The sequence below is a fragment of the Fukomys damarensis genome, unplaced genomic scaffold (genome assembly GCF_012274545.1).
Source record: "Fukomys damarensis isolate Sample0158 unplaced genomic scaffold, DMR_v1.0_HiC HiC_scaffold_38, whole genome shotgun sequence".
Taxonomy (NCBI): domain Eukaryota; kingdom Metazoa; phylum Chordata; class Mammalia; order Rodentia; family Bathyergidae; genus Fukomys; species Fukomys damarensis.
This window is the reverse complement of record NW_022900950.1, coordinates 16,658,692-16,679,177: the sequence shown is the minus strand read 5'-3', so window position 1 is coordinate 16,679,177 and position 20,486 is coordinate 16,658,692. Positions and strand designations below refer to the sequence as shown.

At 38.2% G+C, this 20,486-nt stretch overlaps 1 protein-coding gene across 3 annotated transcripts in view; it reads right to left on the bottom strand.

The window, feature by feature from the left end:
* Nucleotides 1-20,486, bottom strand: part of Prdm5 (PR/SET domain 5) — a 193,904-nt gene that overhangs the window by 173,062 nt on the left and 356 nt on the right. The window contains exon 1 of one of the 3 annotated variants that reach the window (XM_033760016.1): nt 19,925-20,449. The exons of the other annotated variants lie outside the window; for them this stretch is intronic. Within the exon in view, the coding sequence (XP_033615907.1) occupies nt 19,925-19,930 (6 nt within the window). The 5' untranslated portion in view covers nt 19,931-20,449. Of the gene's footprint in view, nt 1-19,924; nt 20,450-20,486 lie in introns of those variants that run through there. 3 annotated transcript variants of the gene reach the window in all.

Sequence of the window (20,486 nt, the reverse complement as noted above, 5' to 3'; positions counted from 1 at the left end):
TTCAGGACTAATGGTAGAGATAATTTTTTAATCTTTAATTTATACATCACAAAATATTGTCAAATTTTAAAATCCAACTAATCTGCTTTTAGCCTAAAAACCTGAATCCACAACACATGAGCCAGCATAAAAGGGTTAAAATGCTTAACTTCCAAATTCTGAAAAGGCACTGAATATTGTACTTCATCTGCCTCAATCCTCTTCATAGCTTCAGGCCAGTGGACTTAAAATGAAACACAGTGAGTTGAGAGACGACACCACCAGGCAGAAAATCACCTGGTTTCTATAAAAATCATAAATTCATCCCTATTTTGCACAAGAAAGAAGAAGGCTTGCCATTCTCAAAGGAAGACTGTTCACAAATAAAATTCGAATTCGCCTGCCAATCTTTTAAACAGCCAGGCAGTACACTTTTACCAGAGTTCCTCAAAGCGCGTGTTTTAAAGTACACTGCACAACAAACCAATGCAGCTGATTATTCCAAGTTCAGAAGGCTGGGCTTTATTAAAATCAGTCTGGGTGTGGGATATGGGAAGCTGCATTTAAACAAGCATTCTTGTGAGACCTAATCCCTGAAAGTGTAAACTGTGAGTGGTCAGTCCCTGCAGTCTGCTCTGCAGGGACTAGTGAGGCCACATTTAGAGGGTAAGTGACACATTTTTCCCTCTCTAAGGGAACCAAAGGAGAAGCTGCAGATACAGAGGGGACTTGGTGTGTGTCCAGCCAGACCCTACTACACAGAAATGTACACAGATAGACAGAACTACTTAGGTCAGTATGAGCTTCCTCCAAAGCTGCCTGTGACTATTTTTCAGGAGAATCCTTCCCTCTGCATGGAGGTGGAAGAAGAAAAACAAAATCTCCAGGGGAACTTTTGATGAACACTGTTGGGGGGGAAACCACCAATGCAACGTTTCAAGGAATATAAATTGTTTAATGAACAACAGAAAGCCCAACTTCTGAGAATAGTAAACTTTTAAGACTTAAAAGCACCACAAATAGAGAACCTAGACCCCTCATCCTGCAGATGACAAAAGAAGGTCCTGAGAAACCACAAACAATGGCAGGGCTGGGAAGACCACTTCTTTAGGTTAACCCTAGGAGCAGAAGTACCAACAGAGACTTTTCCAATCCAGACTGTAATTCTAAGTAACCCAAACACAGGCACACAAAGAAACAGATCGCTGATTATTTACAGCTACACAGAGAAATTAATGTAAAATACAGAAAGCAAATTAAGGAGAAGCCGGATGCTCATTCTACCCCTCTATCTTCCCACACCTCAATATCCACTTGATACTAAAATGGGCTCAGACAGGCACAACAGCCCCAAAGATGCTTTCGTTAAAAAGTAATCATTTCACTGTTTTTTTCATTTAACTTTTTATAGGGAAATTAAATATATATTTCAAAAAGAGAAAAAATTAATCATTTCACATCTCAAGATGAGATTTAACTGATATTCAATGGCAGGTAAGTAAAGCTGAATAAGAAATAAAAGAACAAGGACAGGGAATTAATGCTACTGAACTACCACGCACCACACTCCAGATGATCCCTCACGGAAAGGTTCCAGTGTTACAACTAAGAAAACTGAAGCACAGTGCAAGATTCTGTCTCAAAAACAAAACAAACCAAAAAGAAAACTGAAGCTCAAAATTTTAAATAACTTGCTTAAGATTGGTCAGCTAAAAAAGATCAGAGACAGGGTCAGGCACCAGGGGTTTGCTGTGAGTGGAGAGCTCAGGCACTGTCTACACCATGCTATGGTGCGGAACCCAACAAATACAGGCACAGACTACAGCCACACTTCTCAGGTGTCCTCTGACTGTGTTCACAAGTACCCAGGCTGTGCTCTATCCAAAGGAGACCCTCAATACACTGACTGTTGAACTGAAGAAATAGTGAACTGAATTAAAGCCAATCTGGAAAAGTGACCAAAACTCAGGTGTGTTTTTTTGTAATTAACTTGAGGTTTTGATATTAACAGACGTGGTTCAACTTTCATCCCACTATATGGAGTACTGTGTCCTCAATTATTATAGAAGGTCAAGCCTAGACAGTCTCTACTGCAAGCAATCTATTCAAACCAACCAGCTGGTTCCTCTTTGCAATACAAATATGGAGGAAAAAATTAAATTCTTCAATTCAGCAATGTTCACAAGACTAAAGACAAAAGAATAAAAACACAATAAATGGAATGGCATCAAAAAAAGGCCTGACCGGATGCAGGCCTGGAGAGGAGCTATAGTCTGGACCTTAGTGCACAAGCATCACGGCAAATATTTAGAAAAGGCACATTATGGGGGTGTGTAATGCCCATGTTTATTTTTAGAAGAATTTGTATTAATGAACTTTTAATTTCATGAGTTTTATTATATTAAACAATGTGTGCTTAATGGAAAATAAAATGCCAATAATAAAATATTAAAATTTTAATATGTAATATGTAGAATAAGCATCAACCTTTTCAACATCAAGTGTTTACCTGCTTACAAGATCTAAAAAATAGCAGCAGAAATAAATTCCTATGTGAGCTACAATGCAAATACAAATAGAACTCTACCACAGAAATAATCTTCGCCTCAATTATCACACCTCAGGCAGTCTTCACACAGGACAACAGCGTGTTTCATACACAAGTCCATTTACACTGACAGCACGTGTGCTTAGCTTTCCTTTCCTGTTTGGCAGGCTGTACTTGTCACCTCTCCTGCCTTCCTCTTTCGTCAGAAGCTTCCTATTGTATTATCCAACGTCTGCCTAGCAGGAAAATGAAATATTAATAAAAATAAAATACCAAATATATACTGAATGTTTAGAATAAATATTAACATTTTCTATGTCAACTCTTTACTTGCTAAATCTAAAAAATAATAGCAGAAATCAATTCCTATATGAACTACAATGAAAATACAAATAAAACTTTACCACAAAAAGTAATCTTTACTTCAATTATCATATCTAAAGCAGTTTTCACACCTGAGAAGAGCATGTTCCATACACAAGCACATGTGTTTTGTTCTCCTGTCTTCTTTGGTAGGACATACTTGACATCTTGCTGGTCTTCTGTTTTCTTTGGGGGTTCTTATGATGTTTCACCTGTCTGTTCATCGGTCTGCTCCAGAATTCTTTTGAGGAGTTCTTTGGGGAGATACATGCTATTCTTCCTCTGTTGTATCTGATCATGTCAATTCTAGTCCCAATTCTTTTAGATAATTTCTTCATGATATTTTCTTGCTTGTTATTTTCTTTGTAAACTGTGAAACTACTTATGCCAACATGTTTAGGACTGAGTAAAATACAACCACTGGCCAATGTTTTGTGCTTCAAGTGACATCATAGTTGCTGCACAACTCAACATGTACCTTACCTTTTGTTTTGTTGTAAAATGTGACCATTCCTGACTTCATTTGTGTTGAGGATTCACTGTCAATCCTTTTACATCCGCTTGTTTGTTTTGAGAGATGATCTCACTATGTAGTCCAGATTAGCCTTGAACTCACTATGTAACACAGACTGACCCTGAATTTACAGGATCCTGTTATTTCAGCCTCCTTAGTGCTGGATTATAGGTGTGCATCACCAGGCTTGGCCTCAGTATCAATCTTATCATCATGGTGGACATTATCAGTATTACTTTGTTTTTCTTTGCTATATAGTAGGCCAATGTTATGTATTTCTGAAATCCAAAGATTGTATTATACATTTTTTTCTACTGTGAACTTACAACATTTTTTCAGGAATTTTGTTCTTACAAATAGTTCCTGAACTGGTGTTCTTTTAGCAAATGTAATATCAATGGATTTGTGTTACTTTTGTGCAACAAGTCTGTTCACAAAGTCATATGGTTTATTACTGCAGGAATAAAGAAACTGGTATTTGATTTCCAGGATAAAATTCTAAATTCAAGGTGTAAAATGTCTTCAAATCTACCAGAGCATATATTTTTATGGAAAGTTTACTTTGCATATATTACCGAAAATGATGCAAATGTTTATCAGTTGTCATCTATTTGGACAATGTATAAATTGCTTGAGTGTTCAAAACAAAACTTTCAACAAATGAATGGAACAGCAGTAAAATTGTCAGAATTTTTTTTTTTTTTTTTTTGGTACTAGGGATTAAACTTGGGTCCTTGTGCTTGTGAGGCAGGTGGTATAACCACTAAGCCAGAAATTTTTTTTTCTTGGTCTCTTTGTTGTCAAAACACAAGCAGTTCTGAAGGACACCAAATCATGAGTGTCATTATTCTTCTAAAAAAAATCTTAACATTCCATCTGTCACTTCTCCATTAATTCTTTAGTTTTAGATGATTAGAATCATAAAACTCTATGAAAGCTTTTAATTCAGATACTGAGGTGTCATGATACATATATTTTTGAGTATTACTAATGATGTATATAAAGTGCTTTCTTGTATTTCATATTTAGTGTATTTCAAAATATCTTGTAGCATATCATCCATTACAATTTCCAAAACTGAATCACAGTGTTAGCAATAGGTTCCAGGGTGCCCAACAGGTGTCACTGCTGGCAAGAACCTAGTAACATTTTCTGACCTCGTTTTAACACTGGTTTGTTTAGGTATACATGATCATTTTGCAGCATTTTTACTAGTAAAACATTTATTGACATTCTGTTTTCTTCCTCATCTGAATTCAGGTCTTCATTCTGTACTTCTCTGTCAAATCTCTGTCATACCTGTCTTATCTTGCTAATTTTTTGGGCTTATATGATCCAAGTTATCATCCATAACCCAGTTACCCGATGACCTACTTTCAAACTCCTTGGAAGATCATAAATTCAAAGCCAGCTCCAGCAGCTTAGTGAGACCGTATCTCAAAATAAAAAATAAAAAGGGATGGTAGCCCAATAGTAGCACCAGTCCACCTACCCCTCCCAAGAAGGAAAACAATATTTTAAATTTTTTCCTGTGTGTATATATGAATGTTCTAAACTGAGATGCAAAATGTAATATTTACTAATAGTTGACAAAAATTAATTGAAAGCCACTATTTATCACAATGTGATAGTTTGCTTATGATAGTGACTGTCCACTAATAATAGTGAAACTTTAAAGTTAGATTCTTACTTTGAATTTTCAAACCTTTTGGTTTTTTTTTTTTGTAACATCAAGTTCGAGTCAGCACATAATGGCCAGGAGTGCTTGGCCAGGATGCCACAGTGAAGAGGAAGGGGCAGGGTCCCACTATGCTCTTCAAGGGCTGCTCCCAATGATGTGAAAGCTCCCCGCTAGGCCCTACTTTGAAGGCCCCACTTACTCCTTCCTGGTACCAACACCGAGGAGACACTTAAAAACCATGGTTCCTCATACTGATGAGGACACCCATTCCACACTTCTCTAAATGTGTACTTTAGCATAACAGTAGCCCGTTCCCCATTCCACACTTCTCTAATGTAAATGTGTACTTTAGCATAACAGTAGCCCGTTCCCCATTCCCCATTTCAGCGGTGGGGGCGGGATGCAGGAAGCAATCCTTGTGCTTGCTCACTTGATAAAGATGGATCTATACAAGTGTGTCAAAGTGTAAATGGCTGAGTTTTACACACATTATGTACCAAGTTACATTTTTGTGTGTTTATAATTTTAATAATTTTTAACTTGTATAATGTTTTCATTTTTCTTGTAGAATTTTTGTGTTTTTATAGTTTTTTAAAATAAATTTTAATTTTTATAATGTTTTCTTTTGATTTTTCTTGTAGAATTAGCCTAATTCAGTACAAATCCCATGAAAATCTAGAGCTCTGAGATGAGTCTTAGTTATTTTCTCCTTGCTGGAACACAAAACCTAACACCCACAATTCTAACAAGGGGGAGCTTATTTTGGTTCACAGCTTGTAGAGGTTTCAGTCCCTAGTCTGCCAGCTCAAAAGTAGGTGACACTGCAGAGGAACAACGCTGAGGAGATCTTTCTCCAGCCCTCATTTCACAACACCATACTTAGCTATCAACTCATCAGTGGATTAATCCACTGTAGGTATCACAGCCCCATTTGAGGGTACACCAGACATGAACCATAACAGGCTATGACACAGTTTGAAAAAAATGACTTAAAAACAGATAGATGAGATAAACTTGTTATGCATATTTAGTTCTGTGGCTCAAATGAGATTTCCTTAGAAGTACACTGGTGCGCTAGAATGATTTGACCAAATGAGCAAATGAATTTGTTTGACTGCAAGATTATAAAAATTTAAACAGAGAGCTCTCATTTATATACACTGAGAAACAATGCAGATATTTAAAACAAAATTTACATTTGGTTTTAGGTGAAGATTTTACACTTATTAGACCCACTCTCTGAAGGTTTCCCCTAGGAATTTCAGCATCAGCCCTCTCTAGCTCTTTGTCCTTGATGTTTCTATTATACATACAATACTTTCTTGAAATTATAATTATAGTTTTATTTTAATTACTGACCATTTCCTGTAGAGAGTCTAGCTTAAGTATAATCCTCTGTACTTCTGGAGACTTCAAACATGCTTAGGTAGAACAGTTACAAAAAGAAAATTGGGGGCACACAGCCCATCTACATGTAATCATTTTTTCCTTTATTTGAATCACATGTAATTGCCAATATTCAACCATTTTCATCCTACAAAATGAAAAGATTTCCATTTGAGTCCTCATAAATTAATTATACATATGTGTGTTAGTATATTAAACACCTAAGGTAAGGTTCACAATTAACAATGGGAAGGAAACTCGTATCTTCAAACAATCCTGAAAGCTTCAAAAATTCTGCCAGACTTCCTTACATCACTGGTTTATGTTTTTAAATAATACTGCTGAAGATCTCGTCCTAGCAAAAGGAAAACTGTCAGCTCCAGTTTTCTTGCTGTTCACTTGTGTCTGCCCTATAGGTATCACCTTTATCACCTTCATTCTTTGCTTCTGTCCCATGGGTGATGATCTCAAATGCTTACAGTTGAACAGGAAACCCACATAACACCAGACACCCAGTGTAAATATGTGTCATGTGGGGAGTGGCCATGAAGTGAGTTGGAAAGGCCATGCCCACCTAAAAAGCTTTTCCACTCCAACTGCTATGTCACAGTATCATATTGCTATATCACAATGTGGACAAAACACGGCCTTATAACTGCAATATTTGGGGGGAAGATAATAACTCAGATTTGTACCTGAAATCACTACATTTTATTTTGGCAAAATAATTCCAAAGTTTTCAAGACTCTCTGCAAGTCAAGTAAAATGTGACTTCAATTTAAATCAAATCTGTACACATAAACTTAGAGCCCAACTCTCCTCTCAGGCTGACTCTGGAAGGGTGCTTCTTTGTTCTAAAGCTGTTCCTGAACTAAGTAGATAATTAATTCAATTTGCCATGCACTGGACTCCACAGTAACTTTTAATAAGCAAACAATGCATGAGTGCAAAAATATGGACCATTTTTACTCACTTGGCTTCACAATATTAGGAAGAAATTGCAAGCAAAATTTCCTGCAGATCTCTCTGTAAAGTTGTGGGTAAAGGGTAAAGTCCTAGGTCAGGCTCCAGATGTTGATCCTAGCCCTTAGGCTACTTTTTTTTTTTTTTTTTTTTTTTTTTTTTTTTTGGTACCAAGGATCAAAATCAGGTCCCTACACTTGCAAAGCAGGTGGCGTCACCACTGAGCTAAATCCCTGGCTCCAGTTTTTTGTTCATCCATTAAGCAGAGATTTGAATGAGGCAACTCTAAGATTCCTTCTAGCTCTTCAAATAGAAAGAATTTCATAGACCAAATGTAGAACAATTTGGTAATCAGAGAACAATAATATAATTGATTAAAACGCATTACCAAATTCATAAGCTAATTCAAGTTCACAATTGTCAGGAAAAAGAAAACAGGATTTTTTTAAATCTTGATAATATAACTGATTTGGAAAAGACTGTCAATAAATACTAAAACTATTAGGTAAAAAGTTGATTTTTTTTTAAAAAAGACATCTATGCAGTTTCATCTCAGAGATGATGTGTTAAAGAGAACACAAAGGGAACACAGTACCTTTACAATAGGAAAATGACCTTCACCCAATGCTTGCATCACTAACAGTAGCAAAATCAGATATTAAATCCTCTCTCCTGTGTTTCAGTACAAAGTAACCCAGAATCACTCCATGATATATTCATGCCAAAAATATTTATGAAACATGCAGATTGCAGGATATACACAAAACGAAGAAGTTATATAAAGCCCCAAGGCAGAAAAATCAGATAAACCCACATGTGAAATACTCTACAAACAGGTGGACTGATCTTTAAAAAGTCACTGCTATTAAAAAGGGGGAAGAGAGTGAGGGAAACTGCCAACGGAGTTTTAATAGACATAACTAAATGTAGTATGTGATCCTTGATCAGATCCTGTTTCAAAACTAAGTAGCTATAAAAACAATTTTGAAGCAAATGTAGTAACTTGGATATGCCTGGTATTAGAATATATTAGGAAAGTCCTGCTTTTTGCTGATGTTAAAATCAGGTTGCTATGTGTACAGTGTCTTTATACTGAAATAGTAAGAGGTGAATTGTCTTAATGTCTCTATTTTACTTTGAAATGGATCGGCAAATTATGTACACATACAAATAGATACAATACATTAAAGTGAGCCATACTAAAGCTGAATCACTTATATTTAAGTAATGATGATTTTTCACACAGGTCAAAAGCCCCCACTTACAGCATAATCATCTTTCACTGTTAAAACTACTGTGCATGTGTGTGCTCATGCAATACAATAAAGCCTTAGAGGCCAGGGATTTAGGTCAGTGGTTCTGCCACCAGCAGGTCCCGAGTTCGATAACTAGTACCGAAAAAAAAAAAAAAAAAAAAGCCTTCAGCTATGCATTAAATTTAAATGTGCTTCTAAAAAACTTCAACATGGAAAATATCCCATCTCTTTCTTATTGTGAATCCTGATACTGAGGCTACTTCCCTCCTCAAATCTATACTCCTTAGTAGTAGGACAATGACTTCGTTAAGTATAGTAATATAACCTGGTTGCAAAGAAAACTGCATTGACCTGGAGAACAGAAAAGCTAATAACCTGTACAAATCCTCTACAAAAAAAATCTTGAATGAAGTTGAGTCAGCTGGAAAGTACACCCAATGCCTTAGGTACTTCTTTCTCCCCACCTGGAATATGAGCATCGATCCTGGGGCTGAAGAAGCCACCAAGAGAACTGCAAAGATTTCCACCATGACATCCTGACCTATTGAGTGATGGCAGTGTCCATGTGCCAGTTTCAAGGGTTACATTGCCGCTATTGTCTCTATTACTCTCGACTGATACAGCAGACATAAAGGAAAAGAAATGCAAAGATGACTAAAATAGAACTGATGCCTTTATGAAATCCATTTCTTTTAAGAATATGGAAGAAGAAATGCAGGAGAGTTGTGAGGAGTAAGGGACTATGGTACAGAGGGTCCTGAATGCAGCACCTTTCTCCTTCATGCCTAACCCTAAGATACTACTTCCCTTGAGCAAAACAACCACAACCAGCATCTGTTGGCAACTGGACCTAAGTGATACCTAGGTTCTGGCCAGCAAATGGAATAAGGCTGAGAAACCAGAGGACAGCAGAGGAGCCTGGGCTGAGAACTCGAAACCAGGACTCAGGAAAAGAACTTGAAAGTTCTTTTGTGGGGCGGCCCACAGCTCACAGTCTTACACACCACGGATGCCCAGGAAAACACAGGCAGACCAGAGTTGGCTGGTGGGAAAGGATAGCCCATCTGCCAGGACAGGCCTATGGCATAGAGACCTCTTTGCCCACTACCGCAGACAGGAATGGCCATACAGGAGTCTCCAGTAACCAACTTGAGCTTCTATGAACCAGCCAGGAACAGACCACACAGAAGGAGCAGACCACCAGACACAAGGAGACCCAACTCAGAAAGAGAACAGACAGAATACCCCAGGAAACAGGATACCCAAAATCATCGAGGAACTTAAAGAGCTTCAAATACAGCATGCCCAGAGGCATACGCGAACGCGCATACACAGTTTAAAAGTATGACTTTCCAATTTATTATTTTTAGGGAATGCTTTTCATTAGAAAAAAGCTAAGCATCAAATTCAAGAAATTTCTAATGCAAAAATACAGACAGATAAAAATAAGACATCTGGATATCAGGACTATCCCAGTACATAAAAAAGTATGGTTCTTATCCCAGTAATGAATGTAACTGTACTGTATACCTAGACTGTACCAATAAACTCAATAAAAAAAAAAAAGTATGGTTCCAGAGGACTGAAAACTATGTTAAGAGACAACTGGAAAGGACATTTTCTGAAGCTGAACTTAAATGGCCTCACTCATTACAAGCTAGGTGACAACAGAGTCTAGACCCAGTCTATTAAAATGCCTGAACTCTAAAGAGAGATCTTATAAGACCCAAAGCAGAAGTGAGAGGCTACCCATAAAATATAAAGAATCAGACTGACATCAAACCTCACAGTTCTGGAACCTGCAGAACATTGAGCAAACATCCTGTGACCACTCCCCACAAAAAAACACCTATTCTTTATACTCAGTTGCAAGACAGCTACTTGATATTATGCACAGATTTAGAGGTAATACTGATATGACTTAATGAGAAATAGATCTGCAGAAAGTCTATTAACAAAGGAACCAGCAATGTGAAATAGGAAGAAAAGGGCTAAAGGTGTAAGGAACGTGGGAAGGGTAGGAGAAAGGTAATAAGGGAAAGAAAAAAAATAGGAGAAAATGAAAAAATGGAAATAAAATGTTTGTAAATGGAGAGGAGAGGAGGGGGTGAAGGGAGAGCAGGGACAAGGGGAAAAAATGAGAACCAAGACCTGTCATGTAAAGGTACAAGATCCCAGTAATGAATATAACTGTACTGTATACCTCAAATGTACCAATAAACTCAATGAGGAAAAAAATGAACGAGAAGAAAATACAGAAAATAAAAACTGTGTAACTAGCATATATTTACCAACAATTAATGTTTAACAATAAACTGGATATGTGCAACACATATAAGCCAAATAATTCTAAAAGCAAAAGGGACACACATTTAAGTAAGACACTATTTGACAAAAGTTGCAGAGAAAAAAGGCAATCTCAAAAATTGGCAGAGGCAGAAAAAATGGAGGAGGGGGAAATAGAACATTTCATGGAAAAAACATTTTGTGGGAGAAATAGCTATTAACTCTAGGTATCAAATAATAGAGTCATGTGCATCTGATAGTGGAAACACGGAAAATTAAATCATTTAAAAAAGGACAGCTTGGTCTGAGAGTCAGCTCAAGAGTAAGGTCCCTAGTTTGATCCCTGGTAGTACTTCTACTACTAATAATAATGATAATAAAAATAAAATAAAATTTTAAAAAAGAGCTGAACTAATAAAATAGCAATACAAGAGAAAGGAATGAACACTGAACAAACAGCAAAAATAAGCAAAAGCAAAAAATAACTAACAATATAAAATAAGCATAAAGCTTATTTATATTTTATTCCTTGGCAGGAATAAAATTAACTATATCAAACATTACATTAAATATGAAAGAGTAAAATTATCCCACTAAATACGATTGTAATAGTACATTCTGAAATATAATCTAATAATCTAAGTTCAGGGATTTAGCTCAGTCGTAATGTGAATGCCTCATAAGCACAAGTTCTGAGTTCAATCCCTGGTAGCAAAAAGTAAATAAATAAAATAAAATTTAAAAAATAAAATAAAATCTAGCCATATATGACTAGAAAGAGATAATGTAACAGCAAGGACCAGAGATGGGGGCTGTGCTCTTTTCCACAAACTTTCCCAAGGAAGCTAGGGAACAGATTCCCTTGGGTGGTGCTGGCATACAGGAGGGAACAGTAGCTGCTACAAAGACCAGCACGCCCCCACATCTCCTGCCTGACCTTTAGAAAGCCTTTAGCCACTGCAACAAAAACTGCAAACATGCCACCTGCAGGACACTGAGAAAGGCCTGCCACTATGGCAGAAGTGTGAGAAACGGTACAGGCCCAGGACCTAGACCAGGGGTGGTGAACCTGTGGCATGCATGTCACTGTGAGCTCTCCCTGTGGGCAGGTGAGCCAAGTCACCCTAACAGACAAACATAAGATAACAGTTATTTTTTCTAAACTAAAATTTCAGTATTCAGGTCTAACTGCAGCGTTGGCACTTTGGATAAATAAGTGGGCTTGCAGTTCAGGCACTCTGTCTCTAAAAGATTCGCCATCACTGACCTAGACCAATACCATCAAAGAACTCCTGCCACTGAGGAAGGCACAGGAAACGTTCTCTCACAAAAGATCAACCGCTGACACAGGCACAGCCACTTCCAGAGGGGAGGAGGAGTCAGAATGCCAAGAAGACCCAATGCCCAACTTACAAAATGCTGATGTCAGCAGAAGCTGAGAAACTTCTGTCAGCAGACCTGTGATAAAAGCTTTTAAAACATCTTCAGCATAAGGAATAGTTTAGCAGAAAGAAAAAAAAAACCTTAAATGCAAAACAAAGAAATAAAGAGCTCCAGAAATGGAAAAAGACAAATTTGTTTTCTTGTTTATTGCTCTAATTGATGAACTGAAGGAAAAACAGTAAAAACGCATCATAAAATTTACAACACACAAAGTAAAATGTATGACAATAATGGCATAAGCAACAAGGACGAAGTCCAAGCATATAATCGTGTATCACTACCTCTGATACATCCCTGACTTGTCCCACAGACATCTCACAAAAAAAGGCCTTAAACTGAAGGTGTGCTGATCTACCCGGATCCGTGCCCCTCAAACCATACACCCATATCTTCCTCGCCTCTGACTGACCATCCATTCCACTCAGATCCTTAGGTTGACACCCCTGGAAGGAGTCTTGATCCTTTACTTTCACACTCTGTGTCCAGGATCATCAGAATATTCTGTTACCTCTGCTTTCAAAATACACTTCCAATATCACCACCACTTATTTAAGCAATACCATCCCACACGTTACTAGAGTAGAACCCTAGTCAGCCTCCCAGTGTACATATGTGCCCTGCAGCAGACTATTCTCAACACAGCAGAGTAATCTTTGACAAACTTATGCCACTTCTCTGCTAAAAACTTGAAGTAACAACCCATTTCACTCAAAATGTACAATGGCCTATAAGGCGCTAAGAAATCTGGCTCTTCTTCTCTCGACTAACTCTCCTTCTATGTTCAAGAGTACCTGTTGCCCAGGCCACACTGCCGCCTTCTTCCAGGAACAGGACAGGTAAACGTCCATCTCAGACCTTTCTATCAGCTGCTCCTTTTGCTACACGGTATTCCTCTAGAGAAATGTTTGGCTAATTTCTCACAATCCTTTATAAATCATCACCAAAATCTGACTTGCTTAATGAGGAATTACTGGGCTACCTAATTTATAATGTACCTCTACTGTTCAGCTTTCCAGTTGCTAAGACAAAATATCTAACACCTGCAATTTGAAAGAGAAAAGGTTTAACTTGGCTCGTGGTTTGTGAGGCTTCACTACAGGATAAACTGGCTCCAAGATGGAAACAGAAGGACCTGATGGAACAAAACTCATTTCACTGGGGCTGGGAAGCAGAGCAGGGAAACAGCACCAGCGAGGAAGGGGCCAGGGATAAGATATAGGAGGTTGCATCAGGCCTCCACGACACCCAAACACATCCAGAAATGCACTTTACTAATCCTCTAAACTGGCTCTCAAGACAATCAAGTTGACAATCCAGCTTAACTATCACAACCCCCAAAGATGCCCCCGACACCCTTTCTATGCAAAGTCAACCATACCCAACCCTACCTTTCCTTTTCTTCTACACCACTTATTACATTTTAACACGGTATAAAACTTGACTGATAAGGTACCATTCTGTCTCCCCTCACCAAAATGCAAGCTCCAGAAGACACAGAATATCTATTTTCTTCACTACTGTATCCAAAAGTAGATCCATTGGCATGTACTCAAAAAACTTATTAGATGATTTTATAAAATAAGACCTGAATAAATGAAAGCTATGCCACATCTGCAGCACAGAATATATTCAGCTACTAAAAATAACAGAGCCAAAGTAGATAAATTAGAAGGATTTCCCCCAACATGGAATATATTCAATGATAAATGCTAGATGATTGAGTCTACTCCTTTTTAGTTTTTGTAAAAATAATTTTTTGGGGTATGCAAGCATGTTTATGTCTGTACTTGTGAATATGTCACTTGCTGATTATGCAGAAAAACATAATTAGTGAAAGGGGTACAAGCTGAGTATCCCTTATCTCAAATCTTTGGGTCCAGAAGGGTTCTAGATTTTGGAACTTTTCAGATTTTGAAATATGTACATATACATAACCAGATATGGTGAGGACCTAAGTCTAAAGACAAAACTCATTTACGCTTTATATACATATTATACACATATCCTGGAGGTAATTTTATACACAATTAGTGTGCCTATGTTCTGACAGTGACTCATCATGTAAGGTCAGGAAAGGAATGTTCCCTGTGGTATCATGTAGACACTCAGAAAGTTTCAAGTTTCAGAGCATTTTAAACTTTAGTCTTAGATACTTGGCTTATATATGGAACAGCCTAAATTTAAATTCTGATGAATACATTCATTACTGATAGAACTCTCTGACATCAGTTCCCTCATCTATAAATTGGGGAAAATAATGGCCCACTTATAGGCTGTTGCAGGACTTAAATAAGAACTGAAAAAGGATCCAGTGGCTGTTGTCTCTGTCACTCACCCTTTTGTCACTCGCTAGCAGGACAGTGTCTAACAACTGCAATTGCTGCATAAATATTTGTTGAATTAGTTAACTGTATCTACTATCATCACAAAAAATAAAAGATAAATTTTTTGGGAATGCATTAGTTTCAGTGGATTGGTTAGTCATCTTTAAGATCTGTATTAAGAAGCCGGGCATGGTGGCGCACACCTGTAATCCCAGTACTGGGAGGCTGAGGCAGGAGGATCACTGTGAGTTCATGACCAGCCTGGGCTACACAGTGAGTTCCAGAGCAGTCTGAACTACATAGTGAGACCCTGTCTCAAAAAGCAAAAGAACAACAACAAAAAATAGATCTGTATTAAGAGCAGCAAACAAAGCCACACCAAGTAACCATGGTGAAATGTGGGTGTGTGAACAGAGCAGAGATAGCATACATGGTGGGCATTATGGGACTTACTTTTCCTCCGATTATTTTTTCAAATGAGTTATCACTGGCCACCAGAAAATGTAAATAAACATACACTGATAGAATTTTAGCCCTAGGATAAAAATCCATTGTTTCTTCAACAAACTCACCTTCTAAACTGATCAACAAACACTTCATTTCACAAAATCGGGTCTTATACATGGCAGTTTTTCCTCTGCCTGCTTTTACTTTTTGTTTTAAGGCTTTTTTTCATTATCCTACGTTGTTGTGATGGTGATGGTTGTTTATAACCTGTATAATTTCAATCTGCTTTTTTAAAAAAATGTTGCTGTTTTCACAATCTGAGCATAAAACCTTTATTTCAGGAATTTTTTATTCAGGATCTTACCTCCCCAAACATCTCAAGCAGAAATTCTTCAACTGTGGTTTGAAAGACCAGGAGTTGGTGTCATGGGAGGAGGCATAGGAAACCGAAAGGCAGCTGTTAGTTGCCAGTCTTTAAAAAAATCTCTCCTTGGTGTCCTCTCCAGTAAAATGATGAGGTGCCAATGATCCTGCTTCTTTAGTTCTTATAAACATTACTGTATGGAACATTATCAGTCTTTCTACTTTACTGCTCATGTATATACTTTCTCTTCCTCCTTCTGCAAAAGACACTCACCCAGGTTTTACTGCCCAAATGCTAACCTACAGACCCCTGCCAGAATCAATACAGCAAACAAAGCAGAATATTGATCTATCCAGTATTTTTGCAAGGGGTGCACCTTATGAGGACCAGTGTATGAGAACAGACTCGATCCAGTCAGTCATTGTGAAATGTTCCAGCCACCCTGGGCAAGAAGGAAGTACACTCTGAGGGCTTTGAAGCCTCAAAACTGCCCCCTCAAACCGTCCACATCCTACCCTCCAGGATCTGTATGTTAACTTGCTTAGGAAAAGGCATTCTGTAGGCATGATGGCATTAATCTTGAGATGTGGAGATTATTCTGAGCATATTCTATCACATGGGTCCTCATAAGAAAGAGGCAGGAAGGTAAAAATTAAAGAAGGCAAAGCAACAAAAGAAACAGAGGTTGAAATGACATCCGCCAAGGAATGGGGACAGCAGCTAGACAACCACAAGAGGCAGAGGATAGATTTTCCCTTACACATAGGAAAAAGCCAACCATATCCACTTATTTTAGATTTCTAATTTCCAGAACAATAAGAATCAATCTGGGTGGTTTGTCCAATCACTAAATTTGCAATGATCTGTTATAACAGTAACACCTCAGTGCTGTCATTAACTCTTGCCCTAAGAACGAGGTACAGACAAGATCCCAGGGTGTGGGAGAGAGTTTGAAGCAGGAACTTGAATGTTTTCAGGAAAAGGACAAAGCACAGTGGAGACAGCCCTAGGGTCCATTGACTTGGGATACAATCAGGAGCTCCTCTGGCAAGAAAGCAGAGGTGAGAAAGAAGAAAGCCAGGAATAGAAATGAACTTAATAGGGCTAGGGATTTAGCTCAGTGGTTCCACAGCCTGTCTTGCAAGTGTGAGGTCCTGAGTTCAATCTCCAGTACCAAACAAACAAGCAAAATAAATGCGTTCACTATGTTTATGTGTGTTCAATTAGGGACTCTAGTCTTTTACTGAAATTAGGGCACCAGAAATCTGATAGAAAGAAACCTTTCATTTCATTTACAAATTGCTTCCTTTTTGTGTTTGTTCAGCTTCCATTTGGTCTTTGCTCTTTGTAAAAATTCCAACCTAACCAAATATGGTGGTACACATCTATAATGCTGGCACTTGGGAAAATGAGGCAAGAGGATCACAAATTTGAGCTCAGCCTGGACAACTTAGTAACTCACCAAGAGCCCATCTCAAAATAAAAAATGAAAAGGGCCTGAGGATGTAGATCAGTGCTAAGGCCCTGAACAACCACCAAAACAAACAAACAAAAATATTTCAATCTAGCTACCAAATAGCTGTGCTATGCTAAAGATAAGCAAATTAAAGTGCTTCTGGATGGGCAAATAACTCTATCTCTGAAGTTCAGGTAAGGCACATTAATGAGGAATGGACTGAAAAGGAGAGAAAAATATAAACAATCACCACAAGGAAAACTGCCAATATTCTGACAGAAGCAATAATTGAGCAAGCTTGTTATCCATAAATTGGAGATAATAATTAACCACTTATGATTATTGTGTAATAAAATGAGACAACACAAGTCAAATGCAAACAGAAAGCCCAGACTTCAAAATGCTGCCACAGGCTTCACCCTGGAAATGTCTAAGCAACTTCCTCAGTCTAGCACAAAGTCTAGATCTTTTAGAACTATTTCAATTTTATTTTCAACAATTCTGTCCATAAGCCATTCAGTTCATTACAAATTGATCAGCACACATCTAATCAGACTTGCTTAAATCAAAGTCGGATCCACCACTTGCTGTCACACTGACCAAACTCTCTTTACTTCAATTTCGTCATCTGAAAATGGACATAATAGCACCTACTTCCTAAGATTAATGGAAGACAAAATTACAGCCCCCATAAAATCCCCCCCTTCCATAAAGCCTTGATTCCAGCATAACAAACTTTGGTGATAAGCAGCTGTCCCTCAGCTGAACTCTTCAGCTGTTCATATAGCATTGGTCAGATGATACAGAAACTGTTTACTTCTGTGTCTCCCTGGACAGACTACAACTTACTAATTCTGTAATTCCACTACCTGATGTGGTGTCTGGAAATATCATTCCACATGTGTGATATAAATCGGGGCATTTAGTATATTTTAAAACTGTTTTTGTCTTTGTTGTGTATTTCCTTTCCCAGCAAGGTTGCAAATTCTGCAGTAGAGAAAAAGTTAAGTCATTTTACCAATATTGTTGAAGGTACTGTCCTATTTCTATCAGGTGCTTTGGAAATGCTGGCTGCTTTTGATGTTCTTTTACCAACATAACCTGATGTGTTACTTTGGTTCACGAACTCTCACGATTCCAGTCACAAACCGAGTTGGACAAGAATTCAACCAAATTCAATGGTTAGACAAGGGTGGGTTAGACAAGGGTGGTGGGGGATGGAAGGAAAAAGTAGAAGCAAAGCTTTTGTAAATAAAGAGGGGAAGAAGGATTGAAGGGAAGGGACTGGGGAAAAAAGAAGAATCAAGATATATTTTGTACAGATACAAATTCCCTATGATGATAATGTCATCATTACGTATATCTAAAGTGCACCAATGAAATTAGTTTAAAAGATTCATTAGGTTCAATGTTAACCTTATGGGGAAATTTGATTCATTCTCATCCAGTTCAGGTTTGTGCCCAGAATTGTGAAGAGAATTCAGTTCATGAACCGATGGGGGTGTGGCTCAGTGGCAGAGTGCTTGCCTGGCATGTGAGGCCCTGGGTTTAATCCCCGGTGCCAGCAGAGAGAGAGAAAAAAAAAGAATGGAATAGAAAATTTAAAATTTTAAATAAGATCCTTAATACAGCTGCTGATGTAACTATCTTCTCAGGCTCCCCTGGTTTATGATCAGTTAAGCCTAAGGTAACCGGAAATATATGTCAAGAACTGAGAGGGCTGGAGATTTCGCTCAGTAGTTCTGCCACCTGCCTCACAAGCACAAGGTCCTGAGTTTGATTCCCAGTACCAAAAAAAAAAAAAGATTTGAGAGTCTGACTATACACGAGCAGGTCTTGTTTTGTTCCAGCCTTTGGAAGGTAAAGACGTGGAAGATTACTTCAAGGTCATTTCTGTCTTCAATGAACCTGTCTATGATTCTGTTACTGAAAACATCTGCATATCCAATGTGAAATATAGATAAGCAGTCTAGCTGTACTCTTGATGACAATTTCTAACTTACCTAGGAGTAAGTTTTTCTGTATCTTACTTTTTGTAGGCAATAGTAAAATGTCACAATAAAATATAATGACCTTAGAAGCTCTCAATCTATGCCCCAAAGCAATGAAATACTTTCAAATAACCAAACAGATGAAATTAATTTTAAAAAATCACAGGAAAGTACATTGGTAGGCTGTTTCTAAACATCTAATATAAAAACAAGTAAATAAATAAATAACAATAACAAAAAAAAGAACAAAAAAGCAGGAATCATGTAATAATCCTAATCTTTGAAGGACTATAACTTTAAACAAAGCTATTTTTAAGAACTGTGCCTAATTTTTTAGGCAATTACATTTATGCCAGAGATCGCTAAGCAGAATCCATTTGGGAATTTTTCACAATATGGGAGAATTAAATAAATGAAAACTTTCAGTCTGTACAGAAGATATTTATCATGGTTACCTTTTGTTGTAGAATAATATTGATTTTCAACATCTGTTCCATATACCTCTCATCCTGATGAATTTCTGCGCGATAGTATCTAACTTGAACAAGCCTGCTCCTGTTAAGGATCTGCTAACACAGAGGGTGAGAGGCTGGGAAGGTGTCTGGCAGAAGGGTTTATGATGCCCACTGTTTTTAAGAGTCAAGTATTCTGGGAAGAACATGAGCTTTTGATTCAGAAGCCATACATCTGAGGCCTACTTCACTACCTCAAAAAGAAGCAGCAGGATGTGGTGATGCACACCTATGGCCCCAGCCCTTGGGAGGCTGAGGCAGAAGGATCACTGCAAGTTCAGGGCCAGCCTGAGCTACACAGTGAGTTCAAGGTCAGTCTGAACTACTCAACAAGACGCTGTATCAAAAAATAAAGAAATTTAACTGCACAATTTATGTTTTCTCACATCTTAAATGATGACTAAAACTTACCTTCATTGAGTATGTGGCTGGTTAAGTCAACTAATACAATAAGCCACCAAATGTGGACCCTAGCACAAAGCATCTGCTCATTAAACGCTGCCTCTCTCAGTGTTCCACCAGTTTTGTGTGGTTCCAGATTTCACATTTCTTACGAAACAACCATAACACAAGTCACTGTGTTATAAGGTTATGACTTTCAATTCGAACATTTGCCATGTTCCAGAAACTCTTCCCAGGCCTGTGCCTTCAACAGCCAGCATTTCCAGGCCCTTCTTGTATGGACAGTGCAATGCGTCTGCCTGACCTTATTCCTCTACGTTTCTGGCAGGAGATATCTAAAGTCAGAGAATAAAATCCAAAGACAAAGAATCCAGAACTCATAGCCCATCTCGGTGGCACCTTCAGGAAGTCACAACACGAGTCCTGGAGGGAGGAGGAACTGGGGCTGGGTGGGATTCCAAGGCCTGTGCTGGACTGCGCTCTGGGACCCAGGCAGCCCATGGAAGAGCGCAGGCAGTTCCGGGCTGCTTCCTCGCATCCTCCAGGCGGGCGGCGCAGCGCCTGCAGAGCT